The sequence below is a fragment of the Triticum aestivum genome, chromosome 3D, assembly GCF_018294505.1.
Source record: "Triticum aestivum cultivar Chinese Spring chromosome 3D, IWGSC CS RefSeq v2.1, whole genome shotgun sequence".
Classification (NCBI taxonomy): Eukaryota; Viridiplantae; Streptophyta; class Magnoliopsida; order Poales; family Poaceae; genus Triticum; species Triticum aestivum.
Genome location: NC_057802.1, coordinates 474,867,963 through 474,878,907, shown reverse-complemented (window position 1 = coordinate 474,878,907; position 10,945 = coordinate 474,867,963). Strand labels below are relative to the sequence as shown.

General features: G+C 48.9%; 1 protein-coding gene across 1 annotated transcript; it reads right to left on the bottom strand.

Moving 5' to 3' along the window:
* Positions 1-436: 436 nt before the first annotated feature.
* Positions 437-4,092, bottom strand: LOC123079785 (coronatine-insensitive protein homolog 1a). Its single transcript, XM_044502597.1, has 3 exons — positions 3,362-4,092; positions 1,609-2,083; positions 437-1,523 (listed from the first exon to the last, which is right to left on the bottom strand). The coding sequence occupies exons 1-3, from the start codon at positions 3,862-3,864 to the stop codon at positions 714-716; spliced, it is 1,788 nt and encodes a 595-aa protein (XP_044358532.1). The 5' UTR covers positions 3,865-4,092; the 3' UTR covers positions 437-713.
* Between the last annotated feature and the right edge of the window lie 6,853 nt (positions 4,093-10,945).

Here is a 10,945-nt window from a genome sequence, read left to right as displayed (position 1 = left end):
CGCTGCCGAGCGGAGAGCTGCCTAACAGGCTTATAATCCATGTAGGAGAGCTCCTGGCCGACTCTCTTCAATGGCATTTTTAGATGAATTGGTTAAAGCATAAATTTAACATTGTATCAGTGCCAAAAGCCTTCCGAGTTTAAGTTCAAGATCATACCAATGCGGTATTTAAAAAAATTACAGTATATATCTTCTTCCTTTTTACGAGTATATATATCTTTAAATATGTATCAATCCTAAGTCTAAGTACTATCAATCCTAAGTCTTAAGTACTAAAAAAAGTCTAGGAAAAATGTTGAAATATATTACCTGCATCTCTTCATCAGTTCAGACTTTTGAATGAATTGGATATAAGAACTGCCCATTCTCCATTGCAAAAGGAACATTTGAGTACAGTGTGGTTTTAAGCAGAGGCAAAACCAGCGACCGATCAAGATTTCAGAGAGAAGTCTCAAGGATCAAAGCACAGAGCAACTTTAGCATACAACTTCCCAGGATTACATACATAGTAGTACAAGCGACAACGGCAACTTATTGCACTACACCTCAGCTACAGCACTACAGCACTAGCTTATTAGGGCACCAAAGCAGCTAAGCTAATGATCTACATCCATACAAATTACCATATTCAGATACGTTTCTTGCCAAAGGGACCCCAAGGGGCAATACAGTAGAGTACGTACGTACACACAACTAGATGTATTTACAAACAATCATGCAGCTGGATGCAACGGGGTCACCCAGTCAGGGCAGTCCTGCCTCTGACCAGCAAGGGAGTAGTAGGCAAGAACCTGGGCCTGCTTGTCCACGCAGGGTTCTCCTTCGAGCGTCATGCGGAACAAGCCCTCGGGGCTGGGGGGCGTGAACTCGATGTTCCAGAACCGCCTCGCCATGAGGAGGAGCTCGAGGCCTGCTGGAGAGGCTTTGTAGCCTTGCACCCATATGTACCTGAGCGACGGCATGTGGAGCACCGCGAGGGACAGGGCTTGCTCGCTGAAGCAGCAGCTCCGAAGCTCAAGCTTCCGCAGGTTGGTGCACCCGATTGCAAAGCGGATCAATCCGTGGTCGGATTCACCAACGTTGCCCAGTAGCATGTACTGGATGTTGCCGCTGTACTGCCCGATGTAGTCGAGGCCTGTGTCTGAGAGCCCTCCAGGTCTCAGGTAGAGAGCAAATCTCCGGAGCTTGGTGCAGCTCCTTAACAGAGCACGGACACCGTTGTCGAGCGGCAGATCGGTTACCTGCTTTTGTCTGTCGAGCAGGACAAGCCGGAAGTCGTAGAGATTTTTGCAGAAGGTCCCGATGGATTCGAGAGCACCGTTGGTGATATCAGATACATAGGCAGCTATGTACTCCAGGTCACGGCAACCAACAGCTACCGCTGTCAGGCCTAACTGAGAAACTCCTCCTTGCTCTTCTTGTAGACCTGGATCATCATCCCCTCGCTCAATTCGAAGTCTTCGTAGCTTCTTGCATGTATCGCCGACAACCTCTAGCCCTCTATCTCCTATCACATTCCTCACCTGTTGACAGAATCTACTGTCAGTAAAAATGAGAGTATGACAAATTTCACACCCCCAAAATACAAGAGTATATGAGAAACATTACCTCGAGAACAAATAGGTTTGGACATTTTGAGATAAGCTGGCAATGATCCTCAGTGGTGAGGAAAGTGTACTGCAAGTCCAGTTTCTTTAATGAAGCAGAGAAGGGGAAGATAACAGGCATCTCATTTTTCCCCATGAACGTAAGCCCCAAGAAGCATATTCTTGGTGGAAACTTGACTTTTTCATACTTTGTTAGCTCTCCTACCTCATTGAACGATCCTCCAGCAAAATCTTGCAATGCATTGGCTGCTTCGAAAAAACCAATCAGGTCTGAAAGGTCACACTCACTGATCTTTAAAGAAAGTAATGATTTGCAGTTCTTTGCTAGAAGCTCCAGATCAGCCGGCACCACTTTGAGCTCAGTCATGTAGAAGTTCAGTGTCACGAGAACAGAATTGTTGACAGCAAGTTCATGAAGCCATTCACCACCTTCACCAGTAATCACGCATTCTTCAAGAAATAATGTTCTCAAGGATCTGCCAAGATAATTTAGAATAGCATGTTACTGCAGTGATAGCACGCAATCATGCAGTGACAGTAAAATCACTTTGAATTAATGTACCACAGTCCGAATGCCTTGCTAAAGGAGCACAAAAATAGTTGTAAGCTAAGGAAGAATGGAAAGTGCGATGAAAAGTGGATTACTGGTGAACCAGGAAACCTATAAAGACACGTCTCAAACTTCATGAACATGCCCCGATGTCCCCATGTTCTGTCCCCTTTCATTAATAGTGGGACAGCGGAACAGCCATTGAAGTCAAGTCAGTTTTTTTTTCAATTCACGGTTGCATATGAGGCATTTCCAGGCACAAAGGAGCACACTGTACATGCATTTTACCTAAAGCACTACAGATCCTTTGTAGCATGCTAACCTTTAGTCTCCCAGCTCCATATGTGAACTTGACAAGCTCACACAAATCATACTTGCATTCTAAGGGAAAATAATTTCCCTCACACAACTTCGTAGTTGCAGAATTCAGACAAAGCAAAGTTAACACGGACACATGGAAAGGCTTCTGCCAAAAGAGTAAAAAGGAAGGACAAGACGGTATGACATAGTGCCACACTAATCTGAACATGATAGAATTGACTGGTAACAGAAACCACCAACTTGCAACATTATTTTGGTTCAAAATATGTCCCATAGGGGCGGATGTAGTCTTGTTCAAGTCCAATCAAAGTAGTACGATAGCACTCCTGGGGAAGATAGATCACATGACTGATGCAACCTCAAATTATAGTTTGCTTAAGCCTGACTTGGTTGGGACTTGTGAGCTGTTGTGAGTCAATACTTATTACAAACTAGAGACCGGATCGGACATGTGCTGGACAGGAACGACAGGTAAACCATAGAAGTACACCAAATCTCATATATCTCCCTTCGGCAGTCATTTGCATATACTGCTCATATCAATTTGTCGTAGAAAACTAGTGCCATGATGTATCATGGCGCCCAAACAAAGTGTGTGGAAGCTAACTTGACACCTTCCCTCACATGACCGTATTTGTTACAGCTCATGATAGAGCAAACAAATATCTAATTATAGAAACTGGCACTTAACTCATCCTTATCCAGTATACTCCATTTGGCGAAACCAACCAACACACAGACCAGATCAATCCTCATTCATCAATGAGCAGATCAACCGTCACAATTACTGGAACTCGCCACCACAAATCAACAGGCAAGAGGGCAAAAAAAAGAGAAAATAAAAGAGGTGCACGGATGCAGGTGAGTAGAGCTGCTGGACTACCTGCAGGAGCGGGCGACGAGGCGGAGGGCGTCGGTGGAGAAGCCGGAGCACTTGTCGAGCTTGAGCTCCTGCAGCATGTGGCCGCGGGAGCGGATGAGCGTGGCGACGTCGTCGTCGGTGACGGTCATGCGTCGCAGGTGGAGCGCCTTGAGGCACTCGAGCGGCGCGGCGAGCCGTGCGACCCAGGGCGCGGCGTAGGCGCCCCAGTCGTCGGAGATGAGGCCGTACATGGCGGCGCGCGGCCTGCCCTTGAGGGCCAGCGACTCGAGGCGCGGGAAGCGGGCGAGGAGGCGGGCCGGGTCGGCGGCGTAGCAGAAGGCGACGGTGACGTGCTTGCGGGTGAGCGCGTCGATGCGGTGCCAGCGGCGGCAGACGAGCGAGGCGGCCTCCCGGTCGCGCGGGGCGTCGACGTAGCCCATGACCAGGTGCAGCGCCTCGTCGGGCACGCAGCCGAAGCTGAGCGCGCGGCTCAGCCGCCGCGGCTCCGGCACCTCCCCGCCCATCGGATCGGACGGGGCTAGGCGGATCGGCTAGCGGCCGCCGCAAGGGGGATCTGGGCCGGGCCCGGCGGGGGGCGGGGGCATGGAGGTGGAGACGGAGGTGGAGATGGAGATTCCTCCGCCCTCCTACCCTTTCTGCTGCGGGGTGGGCTTTGCGGGAGGACGGGAGAGGTGAAGGGAAAGAAATTATTGGAGGGAGAAGGGAGGGATAGGAGCAGGGGAGGGGCGGACGTGACTTGGGGAGGCAGCAGCTTTTACCTGCGCGGCTCGTCCCGTCCCGTCTGGTGGTGCCGCGCCACGTACGCCCCGCCGGTGGACGGGCGCGATAAATGGCCTCGCCGACCGGGTACACAGCCAGCACGGTACCAGTCTACGAGTACGGGCAGCTACGCTCTGCTCCCTAGCACTGTACGTGCCGCGGCAGCGCGGCTCAACGCTCATCAGCGTGCCGCCGACGATCACGTACGCTTTTTTCACAGGATTATTGATTTGATTTCACTTGCGCCGTCGACAGTTTTGTTTGAAGGCTTGTGTGTGTGTGGAGCGCGGGATGGGACTTGGGAGCTGAAGAGACAGCGTTGGCCTAGCAGCTATAGTCATTTTTAGCGGCAAGTGGATTTATACAACTAGAGGATAAAACACCTTTGATCTTGTGCAAGATCGCGTTCCATAGGCCTGTGGTTGCGGGGAGCATTATTGCGTGCTTGCTCGTTTTGGCTGCCTGCCCATCGGCTCTTTTCTATACGGGGTATCTTCTTCACTGGGCCACAAAATTGCTCGAAATATCTACACGGAAATTGGATGTGGCCAGTGTATGCAGAGCTGAGATTAGCTCCCCTAAAAGAAAAGCTGAGGTTAACTGGGCATGCAGCCATGCACAGATAAAGCAGCGACAATCATAAAAGATGGCAGATGCTAACATGTTGTGTGCAGTGTGCCAATACACTAGAATGCTATCTCTACTCTTAAAAAGGAGTTGATAGTTTTTCCTCATCGGTTTATTTTTGTCAGTTTTTTTCGCCTCAGCTCCCACCAGCCACTTTTTTCTCTCGCCCATTAAAATTCAAATCTCATTAAAGTGGGCAATTTTGTTTCGTGCTTGCTTCAGCAAGCGCTGATTCAGTTCAATTACGTAAATAATAGGTAATTAAGAATTCAGAAATCACACATATATGTGAGATCACCTTCCTAAAAGACAGACAGATAGACATACATAAGATTTTTCTCGATAACCTTCCAAAACAAAATTAAATATTCCTCTATAACAAAATCGCTAATCCCACACACTATGCCATTTACTATTATCATCATCTCTACTATTTTTTACGGGTATCATTATCTCTACTATTGATTGACAATCATAATTTTCTAATACAACAAAAATAACATATCTTTTTTCTTATGGGTGTACGCATCCGTACGCCCCCGCAGAGGGACGTCGTGCGTGGCACCATGGAGGACGCCGTGGGTGGGCTTGACGCCAGCACGATGCTCGAGAATGCCAGGGGATGGAGCACGGCGTCGAGGACGTCAGTTGGTGGAAGGCAGGCCGTCGGACCGACAAATTGGCCTTTTCCTCTAGGGGTATCTTTTTCACTGGGCCACAAAATTGCTCAAAATATCTTCACGAAAATTGGATGAAGCTAGTCTACGCAGAGCTAGGATTAACTCCTCTAAAAGAAAAGCTAAGGTTAGCTGGGCATGCACATATAAAGCAGACACATTCATAAAAGTTGACCGATGCCAGCAAGACATGTGCCAATACACTACAACAGGGCTTCATTGCAAATCTTGTTCGCATGGTCCCCTTGCCCTTGTCTTTGTAATGTTTTTTTGGTTGAAAAACATGGGTTGTTTCCTCAAAAATTTCTTGCAGCCCGTAAAAATGAGCGAAGCTCAAGATCGGGTTGTGAAAAGTAGCTTGTGCTCAGCTTGTAACGATCTCGGGCTAGTTTCGAGCTAAATAACATGATTTTTTTATAACCTAGGGCAATTTTTTCAAACAAGATGGGCCACAACACAACATAAGAGACCACTATCAAAATATTATTCATATCAAAATGATGCTAATTGTCCAACTTGGGCGCTCGTGCTTCTACCCTCTCGTTTAGGGTTTACGTATCTGGCGGCGACGATCTTGCCGTCGTCTAGAGTTTCACCGATCGATCTTTGGCTAACCCTGCCGCTTCTCTGCCAAACCTGTTTGGATCTGCGGGTGCGCAAGGGGGCTAGGGTTCCGCTGTTTTTCTTGTTGCTTTTCTCCTCAAGACCGTAGCCGCCGCTGTAACCTAGATGGCGGGCCAGGAGGGGTCGTCGTCTTCAGCAGGCCTAGCAGGGAGAAATCTGGAGGAGATGTTGAAACATCTAGATCTACAGGAGGATGAACTTGATGAAGTAGTGGTGGGAGAAGAAGAGTGAAAAAGTATGACACAGATGCGAGGTGGCTGGCGATTGGGAAGGTCAACACGACAAGGCCGTTCAGTGCATCGACGATGTTCGAGACGCTGAAGTCAGTCTGGAGGCTTGCTAACGTGCCAACTTATCGCGAGGCAGGAGAAAATCTCTTCATCTTTCAGATGTTTTGCTTGGGTGATTTGAAGAAGGTTTGCATGGAGGGCCATGGCTGTTTAGGGGGATGGGGATGCTAATCAAGGACTATGATGGTAAGCAGGAGCCGTCATCCGTGGTATTTGATGGTCTGTATGTTTGGGCCCAGATTCACAACATCCCGGAGCTATAGCGGAAGGCAGCAGTAATGGATCAACTGGCTCGCCGCATTGGACGTGTGAAGGAGACACAACTCACACCTCGCCTCTTCTATGAAGGTGATTATGTCAGAGTTCGTGCGAGGATACTGGTGAACAAACCGCTGACGAGGGTGACGCCCCTTAATGTTACTGGTGAGGGGAGGAAGTTTCTCCCAGTGAAGTATGAGAAGATCCCTTTTTTCTGCCAAGTCTGTGGTCTCATGGGTCACAATCATGAGGAGTGCGGTGATGGTGTTTGGGAGGAAAAGAATAAACAGTGGGGAAGCTGGATGCTAGCAACTAGGAGGGAGTCACCTCAGGAGCAGCCCAGTTGGGATCGAGGAGCGCGTGGTGGCTGTACGGGAGGTCGTGGGCGGGGTAGAGCAATGCGGGGAGCTCCAGTGCATCGCCAGAACTCGCCCCCCCGAAAGAGATCATCGCAAGAAGCAGGCTTGGACTCAGGGCCCGAGGAAGAAGAGGTGACCAGCCCCTTGAAACCGGCGGCAGCGGCGACTGAGGTCTAAGATGATGCGGGGGCTCGCCGCAACCTAGACGCGGCGATGTCAGATAGTGCTAATGCAGCGGCACTGGTGGTACGGCCGGTTTCTTCGGCAACAGCTGTGGAGGCGCCAAACACGGCTCCGGCGAGGGGCGCAAGCACCATCCAGGGTGTAGTCTCGTCGCTACCCCGGGCGTATGTTTCACCACGAGATCTCAAGAAACAAAGGAAGGACGGCTCTCCCTTGGAGCAGAGCAAAGACAAGATGGCGACATTGGCGGGCTCCGACCAGGGGTACCGCCAAGCCCAATGAAAATAGTAAGTTGGAACTGCCGTGGGATAGGCGATCCCGCGACAGTTCGCGAACTCTGTGATCTCGTTGAGATCAGCTCGCCAGCTATCCTTTGTTTAGTAGAGACTCGGTTACAAAAGGCTCGTGTTGAGGATCTTCGTTCTTCTTTAGGTTTTGATTTCAGTTTTGTCGTTGGTAGCACCGGTCTTAGTGGTGGCATTTGTATCTTTCGGAAAAATTCTATTGATGTTGCAATAAAGAACTTTTTGGAGTATCATGTGGATGCCTGGGTTACTGAACCAGGCAGGGAACAATGGAGGATGATGTGTTTTTATGGAGAAGCAACAAGAAGTTTGAGGTATAAAATATGGAACACAATGACGAGACTCAGGGGGGAGAGTACCCTCCCATGGATGTGTATTGGAGATTTCAATGAAATTTTGAGAGCCGATGAACAACATGGCCCTAATGAACGGGGTAGTGCCCAGATCGAAGCATTCAAAGAAGCTGTGGACGTGTGTGGCCTTGCTGATCTTGGGTACCGCGGCCTGGATTGGACATGGGAGAAAAAAGTGGCTGGAGGTCATTACTGCAGAGTCCGGTTGGACTGAGCTTTAGCGACAGCCTGTTGGTCAGGGTTATTTCCCTTCGCCACTGTTGAACACCTCACGGCAGCCAAGTCGGACCATTGCCCTATACTTTTGGAGACTCATCTAGTTGACACCAGTGTAAGAGCACAACAAAATCAGTTCTGCTACGAGTGTATGTGGGAGCGGGATCCGAGGTTTGGAGACGTGCTCACTGAAGCTTGGAATGCCACTGCTCGCGCGATGACTGTGGCTGACTTGCCACATAAATTGGCCTCGGTGGCGGGCTCTTTGCAGCGATGGGGTCGTACCACATTTGGTGCTGTCCGGGCGGAATTGCGGGCTCTCCGCATGTAGCTGCAGGGGTTACGTGCTATGCCTGATCAAGTCGGCCCGTCTGCCGAAGAACAAAGGGTCGAAGCCCGGATGATGGAATTATGTATGAGGGAGGAGATCATGTGGCGTCAACGGGCCCGCATCCAGTGGTTGGCTAAAGTAGATAGTAATACCAAGTTTTTTCATTGCAAAGCTAGTGCACGCAAGGTCAGAAATCGTATCACAGAGCTTCAGCGGGCGGACGGTTCAGTAAGCAAAGATGAGTATGAGATAGCGGGTATGGCCACGAATTTTTACAGCAACTTATATACTTCTGAGAATACGGTTGGGATGGAGGAAGTTCTTTCTCATATACCAAAGAGAGTTGATGAGGCCATGAACAACATTCTAACTGCTCGGTATACTAATGCTGAGGTCAAGGAGGCTCTTTTTCAAATGTTTCCTACAAAGGCCCCAGGGACCGATGGCTTTCCAACACACTTCTTCCAGCAGCATTGGGATTTGTGCGGTGAGGAGGTAACTGATATGGTGCTACGCGTTCTCAGTGGAGAGGATTCCCCGGAGGAGATAAACAAAACGTTCATTGTTTTAATTCCCAAGATTGCAAGTCCAAAAAATTTAGGACAGTTTCGACCGACCAGCCTTTGTAATGTGATCTTCAAGATTGCATCAAAGGTGCTTGCCAATCGGCTCAAACTTATTCTCCCCGATATCATCTCAGAGGAACAGTCAACATTTGTACCAGGACATCTAATCACTGACAACTTCATCTCTGCTTATGAGTACTTACATTATATGAAAACAAGGAAGCTCAAGGGAAACAGGTTCTGTGCTCTGAAACTTGATATGATGAAAGCCTATGATCGCTTAGAGTGGAATTATCTGGAGAGAGTTATGTTGAAATTGGGGATCAGCCCTAGGTTCACAGAGATTGTGATGCGATGTGTCTCTTCAGTATCTTTCTCTGTTATCTTCAATGGAGGGAAATAGGAGGATTTCATGCCATCGCGCGGTTTGAGGCAGGGGGGTCCAATATCTCCATATCTCTTCCTACTGGCGGCTGAGGGCCTTTCCTGTGTGTTGAAATCTACGCTTCCTATGGAGCGGATACATGGCATTACGGTGGCAGCAGGAGCACCTGAGGTAAACCACCTTCTTTTTGCTGACGACATCTTCTTTTCTTTAATGCTACATCGGAGATGGCAAAACGGGTGGATGATCTTTTGCAAAGGTACTGTTCTGCTTCGGGTTAACGAATAAATAAAGATAAATCTTCAGTTTTCTTTAGCAAGGGCTGTGCTAAATCTTTGAGACAGGAAATCAAGCAAATATTGGATGTTCAGAATGAGCAGCTCTCTGACAAATACCTGGGCCTCCCTTCTGATGTGGGGCAGGCCAAAGAAGGTGCTTTCAAGTATTTGAAAGATAGAATATGGAAGCAGATTCAAGGGTGGATGGAGAAGACGTTGTCAGTTGGAGGCAAATAGGTGCTTATAAAATCAGTTGCCCAAGCTATCCCTACTTACTCTATGGCATGTTTCAAACTGCCCAGAGGCTTATGTCAGCACATCAATGGCTTGTTACGTAAGTTTTGGTGGGGCTCAAAAAAGGAAGAAAGGAAGACTGCCTGGGTGTCCTGGGAAGTCATGTCACAACAAAAATTTATGGGAGGAATGGGTTTCCGCGATATTGATATCTTTAACCTGGCCTTACTGGCTAGGCAGGCCTGGCGACTCCTATAGGAACCTGCCTCCTTAAGTGAGCGAATTTTGAAGCCTGTTTATTATCCCACTACCACAATTCTTGAAGCAGAAGTTGGAAAGCACCCATCACAAGTATGGCGCTCCATAATTGAAGGTAGGGACACTCTGAAGCTTGGGCTTGTGAGACGGATCGGTTCGGGAGAGGACACAAATATATGGTGTGACAATTGGATTCCACGAGACTTCAAGCTTCGGCCGGTTTGTCCCAAGTCTTTGGATCCCCCTCATAAGGTTTCGGACCTTATCAACCCAGTCAATATGATGTGGGACCGAGCTGCTCTTGACCAACACCTTTATCCTATGGATGTCGAAGTAATCCTAAACATCCCACTAAGTTCTAGAGTCCGTGATGATTTCTGGTCTTGGCATTATGAGAGAAGGGGTACCTTCATAGTATGGTCTGCATACAGACTCTTGGCATCCACTAAGCAATAGCGTATGGACTAGCTAGAGCATAACGAGGGCCACTCACGTTTTGAGGCTGATCGCCGGTCCTGGACAAAGATTTGGGGAGCTGCAGTACCCTCCAAGGTTAGAGTATTTGCATGGAGATTGGCTAAAACCTCCATCTCTACAGGAGAGGTCCAAAAGAACAGAAGCATGGCTGAGACACCGGAGTGCACCCCATGCAAGGCGGCGGTGGACACTTGGCGTCACTCTCTTTTTGACTGCAGGATGGCTAGGTGTGTTTGGGCTCTAGCTGATGAGGACCTCACGGAAACCATCGTTTCGAACCGTACTGACGATGCCAAGCTGTGGATGTTGTGGCTCGTTGATACTCTTCCCTCGATGGAACTCGCACGTGTCCTAGTGACGATGTGGGCAATTTGGTGGGCACGGCGTCGAGCTATCCACGATGA

Excerpts from the sequence above, each read along its gene's own strand:
- LOC123079785 (XM_044502597.1), bottom strand. The coding sequence starts at position 3,864 with ATGGGCGGGGAGGTGCCGGAGCCGCGGCGGCTGAGCCGCGCGCTCAGC. Across the intron at positions 2,084-3,361 it reads CTCGTCGCCCGCTCCTGCAG|ATCCTTGAGAACATTATTTC; the intron begins GTAGTCCAGCAG and ends TTATCTTGGCAG. Across the intron at positions 1,524-1,608 it reads CAAACCTATTTGTTCTCGAG|GTGAGGAATGTGATAGGAGA; the intron begins GTAATGTTTCTC and ends TTCTGTCAACAG.